The sequence below is a fragment of the Sipha flava genome, unplaced genomic scaffold (assembly GCF_003268045.1).
Source record: "Sipha flava isolate LNK unplaced genomic scaffold, YSA_version1 222_pilon_pilon, whole genome shotgun sequence".
Lineage (NCBI taxonomy): Eukaryota > Metazoa > Arthropoda > Insecta > Hemiptera > Aphididae > Sipha > Sipha flava.
The window spans coordinates 1978882-2001197 of NW_020272853.1; the positions used below are offsets into that span (position 1 = coordinate 1978882).

General features: G+C 26.0%; 2 protein-coding genes across 2 annotated transcripts; one reads left to right on the forward strand and one right to left on the reverse strand.

Moving 5' to 3' along the window:
- The first annotated feature begins 279 nt into the window (after positions 1-279).
- On the forward strand, positions 280-14348 carry LOC112683198 (protein flightless-1). Its single transcript, XM_025554105.1, has 21 exons — positions 280-342; positions 1622-1732; positions 1975-2225; positions 2490-2651; positions 6731-6951; positions 7226-7442; positions 7515-7756; positions 7843-7931; positions 8494-8564; positions 8639-8888; positions 8952-9137; positions 9202-9377; positions 9445-9583; positions 9930-10102; positions 10165-10414; positions 10484-10812; positions 10873-11112; positions 11181-11307; positions 12292-12474; positions 12556-12669; positions 14164-14348. The coding sequence occupies exons 1-21, from the start codon at positions 280-282 to the stop codon at positions 14296-14298; spliced, it is 3729 nt and encodes a 1242-aa protein (XP_025409890.1). The 3' UTR covers positions 14299-14348.
- A 988-nt stretch (positions 14349-15336) lies between these two features.
- LOC112683200 (protein phosphatase PTC7 homolog) lies at positions 15337-17598 on the reverse strand. Its single transcript, XM_025554108.1, has 4 exons — positions 17150-17598; positions 16466-16645; positions 15718-16173; positions 15337-15480 (listed from the first exon to the last, which is right to left on the reverse strand). Exons 1-4 carry the CDS (start codon positions 17376-17378, stop codon positions 15431-15433), a joined length of 915 nt encoding a protein of 304 aa, XP_025409893.1. The 5' UTR covers positions 17379-17598; the 3' UTR covers positions 15337-15430.
- Positions 17599-22316: the final 4718 nt, after the last annotated feature.

The window sequence follows — 22316 nt, forward strand, 5'->3', positions numbered from 1 at the left end:
CAATTATTAATGAATTATATTCACTGTCGGTAAAATTATGTGTTATAAATTAATATTTTCTAATCATCAATCAATTCAACAATTGCATAGTTTTGTTTTTAAATGTCCTTTGATTTTAATGAAAATAATGTATTATTTTAAGTAGTTCAAAATAAATTATGTCAAGTTCAATTTTCTGAAACTTTTTGTGAATACCAATACACATTGCATCCAATAGTGATTTATTTAAATTATACATATACATATATTTTCATGATTTTAGAATAGGAATTATATTCAATGGCTAATACCGGTGTATTACCTTTTGTACGAGGTATAGATTTTAGCTATAATGATTTTGCAGTAAGTATTTTGTTAAATAGAAATTTTCATAATTGTTTATCCATCGCATTAAATTATTACATTTTTAATTATTAAATTATTATAAGCATATTATAATTATAATACTAGGCGCAACCTGGCAAAGACAAAATTCTTCCTATTTTTAAAATTGTTTTTTTAAAGAACTTGCTACTTGTGTTACCTCAATTTAATTTTTTGGCAATTGGTGATATAAAAAATACAATTTGTCCATAACTATTTTAAAACTATTCTATTAATTTCATTTACAATATTATTGGTGGTAAGCTTCTTGAATATCTATAAAAATAAAACTTCTATGTTATAATATATTTTGTCAAAATTAAATTTCTTAATTTTAATCCTCTTGATTATGATAGTGTCAGAAATGTCTTACTAGGTAACAATTATTTTTTTCGTTATTTTTTAAGATTTGTAACTTTTAAATACTAATTATAACATACTGGAATGTACACATAAGCTAATATTACAAATACTAAATTTTGGTGCATTCCCATCCATTTTGTACACTGATTACATAGTTATAAATGCTTTAGATATGAATTTTCGTAGGCCATGTATTAGTGTTATTATGTATGAGAAAATTTAAAAGTAATAGGTAAAGTATCTAAAAGTTGAAATTAAGTACAAACCAAAATATATATTTTCTGAATTTACATTTTATTCATCTTATATTAAATTATTGTTTGTAATCAGTGACCTACTTACAAAAAATACTATATACATTAAAAACATAAAAAAATTAAGAGTAAGAAATTAAAATCACCAAAATAATTTATTAAATAGTATAGATTATTAAACGTAACAGTGATTGGATCACGCTGTTTGATGTTGATGTGATATTCATCCTGCCCTTGCCAGAATATATATATAGAATATATAGTGATTATTGTGGCAATGGACCTAAAGGGCCCGTAAAAGCCAAAGAAAGAAAGAAAGAAAGATAGATATTTCTCATGCAGAGGAATTAAATTTACTGAATTAAATTTGATTCAAACATTCATTTAAATATTTAGATGAAACTTATCAAATATATATATATAAAAAATAGTACTTATTTTATTTAGACTTTTAAAATTTTTAAAATTAAAATTTATTACATAAGTACAATAGTATTGTATCAGAGGTTATGGGCCATAAAATGAAATTGTTCAGTTATTATCCTCTTTTAGAAAATATATAAAATTAAGCAACTAAGTTGTGTGTTATAAAAATTAATGTTTATGCTGTATTATTAATTAAATACAATTTATTTTTTTAGGTATCGAAATTTCCTTCTGCAGTTATGTCAATGTCTAGTGTACAATGGCTTAACTTAAATAGAGTAAAATTACATGAGATTCCAGAAGAAATTGGAAAACTAGGAAAATTAGTATGTATTAAAAATTATTGTTTTAAATTTATTTTAATCTTTTATTTATTTGTATTTAATTATTTTATTTGTTTAAAAAGTAGTTATCAATGAATAATTAATTATTAAATCATTAAATTTGTTAATTGAGCTAATAATTTAATTAAATGGTTACCTAATAAATATATTTTTTTATTCTTAATTTGTAATTTTATGTCAAATTTTTTTTATATATTGTGTATTAATAAAAAATTATAATTTAGGAACATTTATCAATTGCACATAACAACATTGAAAGGTTATACGGAGAACTTACAGAGCTATCTTCATTGAGGTCATTAATTGCTCGTCATAATTGCATCAAAAGTTCTGGTATACCACAAGAACTTTTTTGCAACTCTCAAAGTTCAACTGAATTGACAACATTAGATTTAAGTCATAATCGATTAACAAGAATACCTGATGGTTTAGAATCTTCTTCTAGTCTACTAGTTCTGAATTTATCTCATAATAGGTAAGTAATATACATGTAGATAAAATTTATAAAATGTTGATTATATTCAGTATCTAGTAAGACATTCAATAATGATCTGCTGTTAACTTTGGTTAAAACAGGCCTTAAAGAAAATTAAATTCATTCATTCATCATTTATCATTATCAAATTGTATTGTACCACTATTAAAAAAAGTTTATAATAAAAATTTTGTTAATCAGAATATTTAGTATCTAATATCATACTCATTATTTATACTAATATACCGGCTTTTATTATTATAGGATCAGTTCTATTCCTAATCAATTATTTGTTCATCTGACAGATTTGTTGTCATTAGATTTAAGCAATAATGAGTTACAAACACTTCCTCCACAAATGAGGAGATTAACAAATCTGCAAACATTAATGTTAAATCATAACCCATTAGATCACTTTCAGTTAAGGTAAATATTTATTTATATTAATATTTATATAATACTAGTGGACTCTGCAATAATTTGCTATTGTTAGATTTCATTATATATTGTTATTATGCCTGTATTATTTATTTATTTCTGTAAAATCTTTTATTACTTCTATACAAATATTATGTATGGTATATAATTTATTGTTAAAAAATGTGAAAAAATAAAAGTTTGCTTGTACACTAGAAATTCTATTATTTGTATAAGTGAAAATTGATTAACTATTCAGTATGTTAATTAATCGGAAAGTCAATTCCAGGTTAACTCAGAATCTAGTTCTAATATTCATGTGGATATTTTTTTCACATATTCTTGAATAATGGGTATTTATGTATCTTTTTTGATGAGTTAATAAAAATAAAAATGTATTCAAATTTTTTTAATCTTTTTTAAAATTCTGAGATAGCCATTTTTAAAGTTGAATATAAATGATAATTTAAAACAGAAAAATTGGAATTCATTCAATTTGCAATGAATGAGAGCAATTCATAGTTAGATTAATACTGAAAATTTTATAATGATAGCCAATACTTTATACTTGTAATATTATAGACCAGCGATTCTCGAACTGTGGTACGCCGAAGGCCGTGGTAGAACGGAAATTAAAAATTTGATATATAACTCTTATATTAATTTAAAAACACTAATACATTTTTATTAATAAATAAATAGTAACGTTATGGTAATATTTTACTGCCTTTATGTTTAAAATGTATTTTATTATCTAAAGTTTGTATGGTTCTATTTTTAATCATTAGTGGTACGTTACTGATTGATGTTATATTCAAGTGGTACGCGAAAAAAAAAGTTTGAGAACCGTTGCTATAGACAGATTAAATAATAATTTATTTGTAAATTCAGACTTCAAACTAACATATTTTTATTTTTTGAGGGACTATCAAAAAAGAAATGTGTAATCTAAAACTTTTCAAGACCTTCATGAGGCCAAATATTATGAATGAGATATTACAAAAAACATATTAGTTTTATAACAAAAATCCTGTGTTTATAAAATTGAATTGATAATAGCAGTTCAATATAGATTCTTTTCATAGTTGTAAAAATAAATACAAATGTTTGTAAAATATTGAAAAGTAGATTCGTTAATAGATTTACATTATAAGTGTTAAAAAAATTTTAAAATTGTAATTTTTTAAATTTGGTTATTTTCTATTAACTATTCGTTTAAAATTGAACCTGTTTTAATAATTTTTCTTCTAAAATATCATTATTATCCAACTTCAAAAAAAAGGCTACCCTAAACTTTTTAGATGTTTGAAAAAATTAAAAATAAGTATAAAATTTGTTTGAAAATCATTTCAAAAGATAGTCAGCTAAATAAAATAGATAAATAAATATATTACTCAAATACTCATAACCTGAAGGCATATTCCCAAAATAGTTGTGAACATTTTTAAAAATCATAAAACATGAGTTCATTTTTTCAGATTATTTATATTTTATTGGGCATTATTGAGTAATTATGTTATCTTTTATTTACACACACTATCATTTATTTATGCGCATCATCACAGTTGTTACCAAACATTTAAAAATTTATTAAAGCTAATCTCTGTCAATCTTCTCATTAATTTATATATGTCATAAATTTGATATTTAAAAAAGTTAATTTAGTATTTTTTTTAATAATAATATTAAAGCCTCAATTACAGGATCATTGACTTGTATTACATTACTAAAATAAATTAAACTAAAATATACAAATTAATTTTTTTCATAAAAAAAATAAAAAATTGTTGGTGATATATTTGGAGGGGTTCAATGCATTATGGAAGTGCTCAGGTATAATGAATTTTTGTCCGATATCTTGTGTGTGTCTCTGAATTCTGTGATAATGTGTTTGATTGAAGATAGATAGCCACATATTTGACATGTTTTTGTTGGGTTTTTTTCCATAAGATGGGCACGTGTGTTGTTTGTGTTACCTATTTTGAAGCGATTTAATAAAACTTCATACATTCATTTAAGAAATTTAAGAATAATCCATTTTTCTGTTTTAATTTTGTTTAATTTAGTTTTAATTTTTAAACATTAATTTTGTATTTATATTTAAATCAATATTTTAATTGTAGATTAATATGTTATAATCTTTGTTTGATCCTTTATTTAGAGGTGTTGTTGATGTAGGTTATTTGCATTTTCTTTAGCAAGTATGTCCACTCTTTCATTACCAGTTATTCCGTAATGCCTCACTATCCTCGAAAAATTGTATTTTACACTTTGTCTTGAAAATTTAAAAGTTTAATAATATTCTTTTCTTCTTAAAATAAATTCATTCAAATTTTATTAAATATTGATTATTTAATGATCAGTACAATCATTATACTTCAATTTTTTAGTACTGAAAAGGATATGACCTATAAAATAGTATGAAATGGAGTATAGTATTCAAAATATTGAAATTCCATGCTCTAGATCAGGGATGGGAAACTTAAAGTTAATAAAGGACCAATTTTTATAAAATTAAAATCTAGCCGGTCAGTGGATAGAAAACAAAAAAAAAAGGTCATTCAAAAGTTGAATTTTAGAACTTTAATTAGCATATATATACTCAGAAATAATAAATTTAACACGAATGACAGCACAATACGAATAATACGAAGAAACTAATATAGGTAAATAGTTCGGTACAAACAGTTATGCTTGAAAGCTATTCTTATACATGTATATGACATTTAGACATTTAACAATGTTTATTACCAGCTAATAATTATTATAGCGATAAGTTATAGTATTGACAGTAAACTTTAAAATTGTATGATGTAATTTTAAAATATAGCACGGGCTAGATAAAAAAAGCCAGTTGCCCACTTCTGCTTTAGATTATGAGTTAAAGTGATTGACACTTCAATTGATTAATATATAATGTACATTATGTTCTTAACCGAACAATATTTATTATATTTGCTATAAAATTGAAAATTGTTCTCATATAGAAACTATAAAAAATAGAATAAAATTAAAATTAAAATTAAAATAAAATTTGTCTATATACTCGTTAAATCTTAACATTATCTTTACATTTGTTACATTCTTTTCGAACTATATTTTTAATACAAATAAACATGTAATTTCAGGACCTGCTATTTAATATATTTACTATTAGATTAATAAATAAATATTCAACATAAATGGTTTTTATCCTAATTTTTAACTTAATAACTAAATTAAGCTAAATGAGTAATATTATTTAAAATATAAGTATTTTTTTTTTTTTTTTTTTTTTTTTTTTTTTTTTTTAATGAAATTTTATATTAAGAAAATATTTACAATTTTTATTCGGTGTTCTTTCAGGCTTTCTAGTGACTTACTTTTTTCACTATATATCACTACTTTTCAATCAACATACCTTAACTATCTTTAAGTTTCATATTTTTCACACTATTATTCAGTATAATCTAGAAAAAAGTTATGACCCCCTACGTATATCATTGATTATAAATACTAGTATTATTATATTAAGTAGTAATATAATAATAGTAATTATAATCAATGGTTTTATCTTAATCTGTGGTACTATATAATGAATACAAAAATAAATGTCTTAAATAGTTCTCATTGTATACTGTAAATATATAAGTAACTTAAAAGAAAAAAAACATACAGCAGAAAGAAAAGAATTTGAAAAAAAAAAAATACAAAAAAATTAACAAAGAAGCTAGATTGCAGAATGCTATACAGAAAAAAAAAAGTTCAATAAAATATAGATAGCAAAGGCAATATTAGAATGAGCTCATAATCTTCACAAAGAATACAAACTTAAGGAAGAAATTATAAAATAATAAATGTTAAAAATAAATTATGAACCTTTTTTATAATTTTTTTTTATTTTTCATTATTGATACAGTTTGGATTTCAGAGTTCTAGATGTTTTTAGTTTTATTTTATTATGTACTGTTTTAAATTATTTACCATATTATTTAAAATTGTGAATATTTCATAAATGTTTTATTTATTACAATTTTACTCATATATTTCTTAGCCAAAAAAAAAAAATAAAAATAAAATTAAATATTTGTCTATAATTTTCCTTTTAGACAATTGCCATCTATGAAAAACTTGACAACATTACATATGCGTAATACTCATCGGAATTTAACTAATATGCCTCCGAGTCTTGAAACATTAACATCTTTAACTGATTTGGATTTGAGTGGTAATCAACTACCTAAAGTACCAGATGCACTTTATACTTTGACTAATTTAAAAAGATTAAATCTGTCATCAAATCTTATTATAGAACTTTCATTGGCATTAGGTATATTTAATTATCATAAAATACTTACAATTATACTTTACTGGAGGTATAAGAAGTCATTTTTATAATAAGTAAAATAATTTGATAGTTACTTAATAAGTTTAATTTATTAAAAAAACTTATAAAAAAAGTTTTTTTAATTTACAAACTGTGTTACATATTCAATTACATTTGTTGCTATCAAAAATTGCTTCTTAACTTCAATTGAAGATTTACAATACTTAACAGTTGTATCTATAATTATTATTTGTAATTGTTTATTAAATTGTTTTAGAAGTTTGGCAGGAACTTGAAGTTCTTCAATTATCTGATAATGAATTAACATCATTACCGGCTTCTCTTTGTAAACTATCATCTCTTAAACGATTATATGTAAACTATAATAAGCTTGACTTTGATGGTATACCATCAGGAATTGGTAAATTATCTGCAATGGAAGTTTTTTCAGCTTGTGGAAATCTTTTAGAAATGATTCCAGAAGGTTTGTGTAGGTAAGTTTTAAACTTTAAAATGAAATGAACAACAAAGGTAGTAAACATTAAAAAGTAATTTCATTTTTATAGGTGTGGTAGTCTAAAAAAACTTTTATTGGGTTCCAATAAATTAATTACGTTACCTGACACAATCCACTTATTAAAAGATATAGAAGTACTAGATTTAAGTAATAATCCAGATTTAATAATGCCACCTAAACCTACTAATATGGCAACTGATGGATTGCAATTTTATAATATTGATTTTTCTTTACAAAATCAATTAAGACTTGCTGGAGCTGTAGTCCCAAATTCAATTCAACCATCTCAAGGTAAGGTTTATTTTGACTAATGTGTATATCTACGCATAAGGGTTTTTACATATTTATAATTTTATTGCTAATTTTATTTTATATAGCATCCAGCCGTGATCCAATTGCACGTAAATTAAGATTACGGAGAAGTAAAAGAGATCACGAAGAAGAAAAACAAGCTAAGATTCTAAAAGTATTATTTTTTTAACTAATATAAATTTTTATACATTAACAATTAAATTACTTAGTTATTTTCAAATTGATTAATTATAAAATAAAACTAATATATATTATCTATTTTCAATTAAATTTATATAAATTCAAACAAATACATTTTTTAATTTAATAACCATACAATGTTATATTAATATTTAAATTAAAGAGTATGTGTATTTTAATTAGTTAAAATCAATGAATTAAAATATTTTCTAGAGAGACAAAATTATATTTTACATATTATACAATTTTACCACACCTTTTTTCGATAAATTAAAAAAAAAAATTGCTTAAAAACAGATGGTTATTGGGGTGAGAAATTTGCATATTCCTTTATGACCATTTGATTTGAAATCTATCTTTTTTTATTTTTATTCTTTTAAATTCAATTTATCAGTATTCCTTGGTAAATGAAATATATGTTGAACATATTGAATTATCATTAAATAATATATATTATTTATACATGGTAATTAGTGTATATATATATCAGGGTATTTAATAATACACATATAATGTTATAATTCAATTGTTTATAGGGTATGCAAGACATAGCAAATGATAAGAATAATGAAACATTTGACGAATGTATAAAAGCAGAGTCATTAAAGTAACTTCAGTTGTTTATATTTTACTTTCTATAATTAGAAATAAAAAATCATATTAATATTTAATATATTTTAGACCTAAAAGATGGGATGAAGGATTAGAAAAACCTGCAGTTGATTATGGTGAATTATTTGAAGAAGGGACTGGTACACTTCCAGGTCTTAGTGTTTGGGAAATTGAAAATTTTTTACCAAACTTAGTTGATGAAGTAACTTATGGAAAATTATACAGAGGAGATTGTTATATTGTACTACATACCACTGTTAATGAAACATCAGATAGTTTATGTTGGAAAATTTATTTCTGGATTGGTGATAATGCTTCTGTTAGTAAATTTTAATGTATTCATTTAAAAATGTTATTGATGTTTTTTTTAACTATTATTTAGCTCGATAAAAGAGCATGTGCTGCTATTCATGCTGTTAATTTGAGAAATTTTTTGGGAGCTGAATGTAGAACTATTCGTGAAGAATTAGGTGAAGAATCTGAAGAATTTTTGTCATTATTTGATTCACCATTGGTTTATATTGATGGAGGTCGTACAGCTAGTGGATTTTATACAGTTGAAGATATTGTGAGTTGCTCACTACAAATAATTAAATTGTTTAATTCAATTTTGTATGCGTATGTAATTTCAGACTTATGTTACTCGCATGTATAGAGTTCATGCTCAAGGAACTTCAGTTCATTTAGAACCAGTCAAATTATGTTTCACATCTTTAGATATTGGATTTGTGTTTATTTTGGATGCAGGCTTATTAATTTTTTTATGGCAAGGTATTAAAGCAAAAAACACTCTTAAATCAAAAGCGAGGTATTGCCATTTCAAATTAAAAAAAAAAAAACATCTGTATCAGAAGTTCTAATACAAATATTTTAAGATTGTTGGCAGAAAAAATTAATAAAAATGAGAGGAAAAATAATGCCGAAATCTTAATTGAAGAATTTGGTGAAGAAAGTAAAGAATTTCGTGATTTGTTAAACATGAGTAATACATTTGATTCTTTTGTTGATGTTCAGGCAAGTATTACAAGCTATATAATATGTATTATAAGCATATAAATTATAAAACTATAGTAGGATCTTGGTATATTTACTTACTAAGATTGATGAAGATTAACAAATCATTAAATTTTGTATAAGAAAAAAATTTTGATAAGTCTTTCTGTCTAAGTTAATTTAATATTTATTTTATTTTACAAACTTCAAATAAGCAAGTTTCATGTTATCAAGATTATATTGTATTCATTAAAATAAATTAGAAAACTTTATTATTAATTTATTATTAATTATTATAAAATATTTACTATTGTGTCTATTTTAAGCTGTATTTATTTGTTTAAAGTCTTACATTATTTTGTGTTAGGATAATGTGAATGAGAATTTTGAACCTCCACGTCCTTGTTTATATCAAGTAAAATTAGGTATGGGTTACTTAGAATTGCCTCAAGTTGAAATTTTACACAATACATTAGAACATTCACTTTTAAATTCTAAAAATGTATATATTCTTGACTCATCTACAGATTTATATGTTTGGTAAGAAAAAATTTGATCTAAATAATTAAATTTATAAATTCAAATGTTATGTTAAATTGAAGGTTTGGAAAAAAGTCAACTAGGTTAGTTAGAGCAGCTGCTGTCAAGTTATCTCAAGAATTATTCGCAATGATTGAACGTCCAGATTATGCATTAACAATGCGAATTCAAGAAGGGACAGAACCTCAAATATTTAAGATAAGATTTATTGGATGGGAAGAAGTTATTGCTGTTGATTTCACTCGAACTGCTGAGTCTGTTCAAAAAACTGGCGCTGATTTAACTAAATGGGCTATGAAACAAGAAACCAAAGTAAAAATTGTTATAAGTATCTGAATTATTCAATAACATTAATTTATTTTTATATTTACATTTTATTAGCATGATTTAGCGGCATTATTTACTCCTCGTCAGCCACCAATGTTGTTTAATGAAGCGATACAACTGATGCAAGATTGGAATGATGATTTAGATCAAATGGAATCTTTTGTTTTGGAAGGGAAGAAGTTTGTAAGATTACCAGAAGATGAATTGGGACAATTTTTCAGCAAAGATTGTTATGTATTCTTGTGCCGTTATTGGGTACCTATTGATGACGAAGAGGGTAATGAAGATGTATCAGATGGTCAACCTGAAGATTTTCAATGTATTGTTTATTTCTGGCAAGGACGGGATGCCTCCAATATGGGCTGGCTGACATTTACTTTTAGGTATATAACTTATTATAATTTATATTTTAATCATTTTTACTAATAGTCTTATTTTTATAGTTTAGAAAAACAATTTAAAGCAATGCTTGGAGAAAAATTAGAAGTAATTCGCACTCATCAACAGCAAGAAAATATAAAATTTTTATCCCATTTTAAAAGAAAATTTGTTATACATTCCGGTAAAAGAAAAGAAAAACCACCACCAGTTCAGTTATATCATTTGAGATCAAATGGGAGTGCACTCTATTCACGTCTTATTGAGATTAAACCAGATGCAAGAAATCTGAATTCAGCATTTTGGTAAATCATTTTAAACTCAATTTTATTAAAATTATTTTCCCAATTTAATTTGTTATGGTTATTTCCAGTTATATATTAAAAGTGAAATTTGATCAAGAAGATACCAATGGAATTGTATATTTATGGGTTGGTTCAAAAACTGAACAAGAAGATATAAAACTGGCAGAAGAAATTGCTGATGATATGTTTAATGATGTGAGTTTTACTTTTATATATATATATTTTTTTTACTATCATAATTATAAGACTTCAGTTACAGCAATTAATAGAAACATATAAAAAGTAATAGAACAAAATACAAAATAATATTTTACTTACAAGTATTCTTACAGTTTTTATTTAAATTATTTAGTTTAAAAAAATTTAAGTTCTAGATATTACGTTGATTATTGAGGGTTTCTTCAATTGATAACAGATTGTTAAGAGAATTATTAGATGTTACAAATTTGGGAAAATTGATGATTATGTGTTTATGGTAAAGTTGTAAGGTTTTGCATGTCGCACAAGCGACTGGATTCATTAGTCATCTAATAAGAGTGTGTAAGTAGGAGTGACCTACACTGGTTCTGTTGATTATTATTTATTTTCTCCTACTTGAAATGTTAGAATAAACCTATTTTGATATTATTTTTTTTAAGTTCCATAGTTTGTATTTTAGAATTTAATCCCAGTAGTTTTGCTGCCACATTCTAAAAATTTGGTGTTTTTTTTTTTTTTTTTGCTTCGTTTATCAGGTCTTTTGTTTATATTATAGGTAGTAGTGGAAGTCACCACTTTATACATTATTGCATCAGCTTTTCCTGGAATTTCTATGTGAAATGGGATTCACACAAAATTGATTTTGTTTTTCGTTGAGAAAAAAATTTCTTTGTTGAGTTTGATGAGTTCTTCCTATGGGTATTGGTCGTCTTAAAATGATATTAGGGCTCTCTGAGAATCACTAATTATTAGAGTGAATTTATTATCTGATAGGATTGTAGATTGTACTGCCATGCATTATATTACATAGATTTCCGCTCTACATATGCTAGAAAATTGTGGAAGTTGGTGGATCGGACTAAGGGACTGTCTACAATTGCAAATCTTGTTCCATTAATACTTTTTGACATGATTATATATATAGGTGGATGGTGATAATATTTTATAATTATAATATTTAATGTTACTCTTAAATTATAGGCATGGACCAGTTTACAAGTTATTAACGAAGGAGAAGAACCTAATAACTTTTTCTGGGTAGCATTAGGCGGAGAAAAACCATATGAACAAGATGCTGAATATATGCAATTTACAAGACTATTTCGATGCTCAAATGAAAAAGGATACTTCACTATATCAGAAAAATGTTCAGATTTTTGTCAGGTTAAATTTTTTCCCAATTTTTTTTTTTTAAGTTAGTTAGTAAGTTAGTTTTTTTAAGTCATAAATTTATTTTAATTTTAGGATGATTTAGCTGATGATGATATAATGATTCTGGACAACGGAGAGCAAGTATTTTTATGGCTCGGTGCTAGAAGTAGTGAAGTGGAATTAAAATTAGCCTATAAGTCTGCTCAAGTAAGATAATTTATTTTATTTAAATAATTGTGCTTTGTTTTGTATTGTAAGTAATCATAGGTATCACATTTAACTTAAAAATTTTAAACATAAATTATTTTTCTGTTATATTAATTAATCTGTTTTATTTGTTTATTTTTATATATAATATATAATAATTCAACTATGTTAAATAATTAAAAACAATTTTTAATGACTTCAGATACGTATTTGATGCGGGTGTTATAAGTGTAGTAATATTCCCCCTCCCCTAATCATTTTATATATAAGTCTTTTAAAGGTAAAAATTTATCATAAACTGTGGTGAACACATATTTATCATAATGAGTTGGGTAGAGGACTTATAGCATTTGTATAATTTTTTAGCACAGTCACAAGAATAGCAGAGTACGAAATAAATAAGTTTCATGTTTTCACAAAGCTAATTTTAAAATTTTATTTTGCATATAAATGCATATTTTGAGTTTTTTTAATTTTTAGGGCATATTTCTTGAATTTTATACTTTTAGATGCATATTTTAAATAATTTATCATTTCATTATTATTTTTTCATCAACGTTTTTATTTATTTTTTTATACAACCAAAATAATGTTATTAAATTCTAATGTAAATTTTTTTTTTTTTAAAGCGTCTTCTCGTGTAGTAATATTTAAAAATACAGCACCTCGCACCTGATCTTTCACTTCCTCCAGAACTTATAACTAAATGGTTAAAACACATAATCTCATAAATTCAAATAATTAAATTCTTATTGTAACATGTAAGTTATACTTAAACATTAAGTAAAACATATTCATTAAATTAATAGGTACTTACAGAAGAAAAAATCCATATTTTTTTTTTAAAATATTAATTTTAAAATGTATATTTTTAATGCATATTATTAATTTTAAAATGCATATTTTTATTGCATATTTTATGTATATAACTGCATATTTGGTGATTTTTAGAGTTACCACTCCTCTGTCCTAGTAATGAGATATATACATATTACAATAACAATAATGTAAAGCTGGAATCCGACTTCAAATTACACCATTTTGTCTCATAAATTAAAGCCGTGGTTTTATGTTGTTTCATACATAATTTAAAATATATATGAGACAAAAATGTTCCTATTTAAATTTTTATAAAATATTTAAATACTTTTTCTTACACGAATAGGTATTCATGTGTATTGTACTAATGTATTTGTATGCTTGTACAATCAAGTATTCACAAAAGTTATTATTTTATAGATTCATTTTTAATAACCCCTCCTTTTAAAATACCTAGCTACGTGATTGAATGAGTTAATAATTTATACTATTACTAGTATATCAGTAATTGGTTTAATTTATTACATTAAAAAATTATTGAATCATTTTTATTTTTAACTAAAATTACTTAATAGTTACATTTATTTACTATAACATAGTTGAATTATCTGATCCTATAAAAAAATCAATTGATGTGATAGATTTTAATTTTTTTTTCAATCACTATTTTAACAGGTTTATATACAACATTTAAGAGTTAAACAACCAGAAAAACCACGAAAATTAATGTTAGCATTGAAAAATAAAGAATCACGAAGATTTACCAAATGTTTTCATGGTTGGAGTTCACATAAAAAGACACCAGAATAGTATATAGAAATCTAATGTTATTAATATTAAAATAAGTAGATTATAAAATATTTTTATGTCTAGCATATATTTTTTATCCCTTCATATATATACTTATTGGAAAATATAAAATAAATAAATTTGTTTTTATTTATAGACCTTAATTTCTTGAAAATTATATTTGGTTCAAATCTTCAAATTTCAGCAAGTTTTAATACATGATTTTCTTTCCAATTGGTTTAAAGTATTATTATGATCAAACTTGAAGAAGCATATCAAAATGTTACAAAACTTATTCAGCTCTAAAAAAATGGGATAACTATTCGTGCAACAGTAACAGTATGAGAGAATTTAATAAGCTTGAAAACAAAAATTGCTTTTTAAAATACTTAGTCCATTGATTAAATAGATTTTTCATCTTAATCTACCTTTAACTATGAAAAAAAAATGGATAAAGTGTATTAGGTATATAAATATTTGACTTTAAGTTATTAGGTTAAAGCTTTATTCCTTACATATTAAATATATCAAATTTATATTCATTTCATGCAAATTAGGATACCAACAAAGTTTTAACATTATGATATACCTTTTTTAATTAAACATCACATTTTTGTTGAATCACTTCTTTTTCATTGTCTATTATTAACTATCACTTCAATAAATAGTAATAAATTTTTCATACAACTTACTATCTAATCTTAAACTAAAACTAAGGGATTCTGTGTACAATATGGATAAGGATTAAAGTCTTAACATAAAGTCACTAGTTAAGTTAAAACTAGCCTATCTTAAAATGTTTATGTTTTGTAAAATAATTAACCACTAGTATCAAAATAAAAACAAATTTATTTATTTATTTTAATTGATGTAATTTAAATTTTAAATATACATTCATATTTACAATGTTCAATAAACATTTTTCAATTGAAAATTTTGTATGCAAATTAAAATGTACAAAGGCATCATAATTGTTCATTTGTTAAAAATTTTGTTTCTAAAATAATTTATACATAACAACATAAAGTTGGTAAAACTCATAAACAATATATAAACAAATTATATTTATATGTTTAATATTATTTAATTAAAAATGGAGCAAGTATACAAAGAATAATTTTAACCTCCTTTTTCATAGCTTGAGTATTTTGACTTACATGGCAATAGTTGCTAGAAGCACAGTGATATCGTCAGGTTTTCCACCTAAAAAAAAAAAAGAAAAAATTATATAGAGCTAAATTAGGTAATTAACAATAAATATAATTGCTTGTAAAATTTTAATGAATGAACAATTAAGAAATTGTAAATATTTAAATAGTTCTTATAAATGCTAATTTATGAGATTAAGTTAGAACTCTTTATTAAAATAAATGTTGATATATTGATATATTTTAATATGAATTTAATACTAATGATATACATAATATTATTAGAACATACCAACAGTATTGATACCATTAGCTTGAGCAGCACGTGCAAATGGAGATAAGAAAGATCTATCAAATGCTAGTATTCTAGCCATCCATGCAATAGTGTTAGCTGCACATTGTAATTTTGTAGGATCTCGAACACCCTCAACTCGACTTAGTTCTTTTAGCAATAAATGGTCAGGAACATTATCAAATACTCCATCAGTAGCTAATAAAATGACATCTCCATTTTCTACAGCAAAATCTGAAGTGTCAGCAGAATCAGGACTATCACTTAGTACTTGACCAGAGTGAGCAGGCGGTGGAACTGATAATTGATAAGGAGTATTAAAATAATGTTGTTGTTCCTCAGATCTATGAACAACATGCCCTCCGCGAACAACCATAAAACCACTATCACCAATATTAGCTGTATATATACTGGAAGTTTCTTTATTTAACACTACTACACATGCTGTACTACTTCCTATAATTTATAAAAATATATTAGATTAATTAAACTTTTAATAATTAATGTTTTTTCATATTAAAGATTTAACTATTTCAAGAATTTTTTTTCAGTGTTGTTAAATAATAAATAAGAAATGATTATAGAAGTTTTCTTTTGTAGTAATTAAAGTATTGCAATTATGCCAATATTGAATTAAGACAGTACTATAGTTATTTTTTGGCACTTAAAGCCAAATCAACACTGAAAAAAAATCTTATCAGAAGTTACTAATCCTATTGAAATAATAAATAAAATAAAATGTTCCTACCTAAAATTGGTTGTTTATTTTCAAGTAATTCATAATAACTTTGGGCTAATAATTTATTAGGTTCATTGGGTTTAATTTTTCCCAAAGATACTAGTCTTTCACATGTCATCATAAGAAAACTTGAAAATTCACCTGGATCAATGCCATAATGACGCCAACCTCCAACACCATCAGCAACACCTAATAATGAGAATAATCAATAAAAGACTAAAAAATTAGATATATATGTATAGTTAATATAAAATTGAATTGGAAAAAATCAATGAACATTAACAATTATCATAATATTTATATACAATATTATAGATTAAATATTGATAAAGGCAAATTGTAACAATCATACTTTTTCTTTGAGTAGGAAATTTTCATACATCACATTATTTTTTCATAGGCTTAAATTAACTATTTAAAAAATACTAGTATTTTTTTGCAGAAAATTAATAAGAAGAATGAAGGTGATCAATTATGAATTTGAAATGTAGGTTTAAATTTGACTAAAAATAATCTTATTCTACTCTCTTTTTACAGCAGATATACTTTACAAAATAGTAAAAATCACGTATTAAGATAAAATTGTATAATATCTGTTTAAAGCTATCCAATAAAACATTTAAGCAAATTAAAAGAATCACTCACAACACAAAAAAAATTAACAAACAGTAAGTTACTAAAAAATAAAAATACCTAATACATCTGTTGCTTTTCCTTTTGCCGAAAACCAAGCATCATCACCAAACTTCCCTTTTATTGGAGGATTTTTACGAGAAGATTCCTTAGGAAAACCGCAAACAGCATATAAAAAAGAAGGTTCCCGTTTTTTATTTACGTGTTCGGAGTTTGAAGGTGCCAAATTTGTAAAGCCATTCCAAAGTGCACGTGAGATCAGTCTACCCGTGGTAACTATTTGCTGCATAATTTTTTTACACAAAAATTAACATTGTTGTCACTGATTTAAAAACGCAAATATAATTGTGACGCATTAATTTAAATACAATTTAACAGAAAATTGAAAAATTATTTATAATTTATATGTTTTTAATCGTCTACTTATGAAGCTGATCAAATATTTGTTTAATAAACTCTAATAAAAACTTAGTTTCAGCCTATTGGTAACTAAAAACTATTAAAAAAATATCTCATACCCCTTATCGCGATACGATCCATAGAATATGGTATAAGGTATGCGATCCATAATGCGATTGCACAATATACCTCGTCTTATCACCTTATATTAAATAACTTTTCTTAACATGTTTAATGCCGATTACAAACCAATTGTACCAACTTATTTAAAATGTCTACACATATTATATGGTCATACCCACATCGGTGGTCATACCCTAGAACAGGGGTCGGCAACCTGCGGCTCGTGAACCACATGCGACTCTTTCGATCTTAAGTTAAGATTCTCCAGTTACATACACAAAAATTATTTATTTTATGGTCAAAAATATTTTAAAAACTTTGTGGAGTTGCAAGTTCACAGAATTCAAAATTAAATTGGAAGAATTGGAGGTCCAGAAATGCACCCACGCCGCTTAGAACAAATGGACACCTCTACAAGTAATGTCGAGAATAGAGGCATTTATATTCGACCCATGAAATAGTGTTCCAGAATGCTACAGTGAGGTATAAACATTAGCATTTGGAGTACTGGCAACTTTCTGGTCGACATATTCGTGCGAACAAGAAAGGGTTCTCTTGCATGAATACAATAAAAAATGAAGTAAGAAGCCAATTAACAAATAAAAATGTAGAGTCGTGCTCAAACTTAAAACAATAAGTTATGAGTAAAATTTAATCAAACTTTCAAAAGACATGCAGTCATGAGTATAGTAAATTTTGGCTCTTCCGTCGCAAAAGGTTACCGACCCTTGAATAGTTTGATTATAGGTTCAGTTTATTCTAATATTAAAGCTTTACTACATTTGAATCACTGAACGTAAATTTACTATGTTGTACGTATGTTAGACGGAAATAACACATGTGGGAGTGACGTCCTTTTAAGAAAATATCTTAATTTTTCTGCAGTGTTCATTAAATTTTTATCATTGATTGTATTTAATTTATAATAATTTGTATTTTTTTTATAATAATTTATACTAATTCCCGGGCCCTCCCAACAATTTCGGGCTTCGGGGGATCATCCTTTTCCTCCTCTTCTCATCAGGCCTGGGTATTTTATATTAAAATACGTTAAATAAAAAAATGTTCAAAGTGGGTCAATTTGTAAATTAAATAGGAAAAACTCAGATTGGTTAGTGTAATTTTACTGTATTCGATTTGAATGCAATGATTGCATTCGATAAAAAACGATTCTGAGCGGACGAAGGAATATTTTTTATTTAATTTTATTCGTTTTTATAGTGATAAACAAAGCGTTTTAAAAACAGCTTAAGAACGATTTATATAAATAGGTAAAATGGAGCCAAAAATGTATAACAATTCATCAATTGAGAACAGCTGGGCCGATTTAGCTCAAATTTTGAAAAAGTGCTATTTTTTAATAAATCATAGTTTAATTTAATAATTTTTGACCCGGTCGATAACTGCGCAGTTGAAAATTAATTATTAAATAAAAATATTAAAAAACTATTAATTTTATTTTTGGTACTAAATGACGGGTATTGCATAAAAATTAAACAACAAGATTCTGCAACAGGTGCCAAAACAAATAAGAATGTTAGTTCGAAGAATTATTATGCATATCGGTTGAAGATTAGTCGCGATCAGGAAAAAGTTATTCTACGATGTCATGAGCTTTGTCAATAATTCATGGTCGAAATGTATGTAAAGATAGAGAGCGAACGATTTTGATACTTGCGATTCAATCAAAAAAAGCTGCGTGCGGAAGATTCTCAAAATAATTGTTAGATATTGGAGATGAGAAAGTTACTACAGAAGAAACGGGATATTAAATATAATAGTAAATCTGCGGAAATGTTCAAGTGTTCGACTTTTAACAGAAAGATAACTTATCTTAGAAAAAAATTTCACAAGATTATACCCATAAATATCGATGATACTCGTATTACTTCTGAATTTGGAAAAACAAAAAGAAGATTAAACTTTGTAATATTAATTTTAATTTTTTACTACCGGTTTTGATTGTAAAAGCTCTAACAAAAAAATTAAACTTCAAACATATAGCCCTGAATCTTACAGAACAGTCATTAAATACCTCCAAATTAACAATGTTTCATTTCATTCATTTCAACTAAAAGATGAAAAAGCATATCGCGTCGTAATCAGAAAACTGTACTAAACCATTGATACCTCTTTTATTAAACAGGAACTTTTAAGCAAAGGATTTGTCGCCAGAAATATAACGCATGTAACTCACGAGCTAACCAAAACTCCCCTTCCGATCTTCTTCATTGATCTTAAACCTAATTCAACATACGCTGATATTTTTAAAATTATTTCATTGTGTTTCACGAAAGTTAAAGCTGAACCTCCTCATCCAAAAAAAAAAGAAATTCCACAATGCCACCACTGTCAGGACTACGGTCACACACGCAGTTATTGTCATCATTCTCCTCATTGTATTCGCTGTGGCGAGCATCATGAGTCAACAACCTGCACTAAGAATCGAACCTCCCCAGCCAAATGTGAGCTGTGTAGTGGTAATCACCCAGAAAACTTTAAAGGTTGTCAATCTCATCTCGATTTAAAAAAAAAATTATTAGTGAACCCTTCCAAAAGAATCACAAATAAAAGTTCTCCCCCAAGTCAACCAACTGTAACGAATATTTACAAACATACGCACCCAGATTACTCTTAAAATTTTCCATCATTACCTCAGAATCCATCTTCTGACACTTTAGATCACAACTCTACCCAAAACCATAAATCGCTTCTCAACTCTCCTTATTCATTAATGAATTCAAGGCACTAATAATCCCTCTCATATCACTTCTCACCACAGTCATTGATAATCTTATTAAAAATGTCAACAAATAATGCTCAACCACTCACAATATTCTTATGGAACGCAAACGGTATCACACAATACTTAAATTAACTACAATTAGACCTCAATGAAAGAAAAGTTCAGATTGCATTTATTTCAGAAATTCACTTAACTGAAGCTTCTTCAAGTTGACCCCCCTCCTGCTCTCCACCGAACAGACCATTCACTTGCTTTTACAAACAAAGAAAAAGCTGATATTCTCGCTGAAGAATTATCGGGCGTTTTCAAACCACATCTTATTCTTACACCAGCACCACACATGTCGTCCGTCATGGAGTATCTTCAGTCAACATTTCCTATGACCCTAACTATAAAACCAACATCCCCAGTGGAAATAGTAGGTATTATAAAAAAACTGATTAACAACAAATCCCCGAGTCATGACCTCATCTTTAACAAAGTAGTCAAAAGTCTACCTTTGAAAGCGATCGTTCATCTTACTTATATCTATAATGCATCCCTTTGGTTATCTTATTTTCCAACCACCTGGAAAGCATCTGTTATTCTTACAGTACTCAACCCTGGAAAGCCTTCAGAAATTCCCTTCTCGTACAGGCCTATCAGCTTACTGCCAGTCTTCACTAAAATCCTTGATAAAATAATTCACAAAAGAATCACTACCGTAGCACAATCAAAAAACACCATTCCAAACTTCCAGTTTAGCTTTCGTGCTCATCACGCCACAACTCGTCAACTTCACAGGGTGCGGACACTATCTCCGCAGCACTCAAAACCAAAAAATATTGCACCGGTGTCTTTCTGGACGTCGCGAAAGCGTTTAATACCGTCTGTCATTATGGTCTCCTCTTCAAATTAAAAAATATTTTTCCAGCCCCTTTATACTTAATACTTAAATCCTATATTGCCAACCGCTCTTTTAATGTCCACTATAACTTACAACACTCAAAAAAATATCCTTTTTTTGCTGGTGTCCCTTAAGGCATTGATATTGCTCCCTTCTTTACACCATTTATACGTCGGACCTGCCCACAACTGAAAACATTTTAGCTGGAACATATACTGATGATACAGCCCTATTATAAATTTCTTCTACGAGTAAATATTGATATTGATTTCCGTTGTGGTTTTGTCACATTAGTATACATACATGATATAATGTTAGCGGATGTTCGCTACCCGATGATTTACTACAGTTCGAAATTTATTAGTTTGGACTGTCGGTCCGGTCTCGGTTCACTCTAACAAATTATTTTTATTATTTTCAGTCTGGTCCGGTCTAAAATTAAATATAGCAATCGGTTCGGTCCATTTTTAACATTTTCAATCCGGTCCGGTCCCTAAAATTACGGAATGTGCAGAGCACTAGTGTATAGGGTGTGATTTGAAACGTAGAAGGGTGCTTTTGTGATGATTCGTAGTAAGGTATATTGAACATATTGTATTTTGTAAATATTTGATTTTTTTGCTCAGCTCCATAACTGGATATCAAAGGCAGGGGACTGAGACTGGACCGAAAAAAACCGGTTACAGAACATAAAACCTTGAATAAATTAAAGAACCAAAAATAACCGTAACCTTTATTTTACATTTTTAAAAGACCCTAACTAAAACCGAAACCCTTATACAAAACCGAAAAAATACCGGTTTTTTGGGGTTTTTATCGGTTTTCAATTATCTAGTGATGTAGAAAGTAAGTACTTACACATTTTACGTTTGTTTAATTTTGACTTTAATTTAAGTTTAAAATCATAAACAACAAAATAAAAATAAAAATAAAATATTTACCTAAGAAATATTCAAATTCCATGTAGACAGACAATACGACATTATCTTTATAGTTAATATTTAATAACTATATAACTTATCAGGGTTGGACTAGCTTTATAGCTCGGTCCGGGCAAAATAATTTCGAACGCC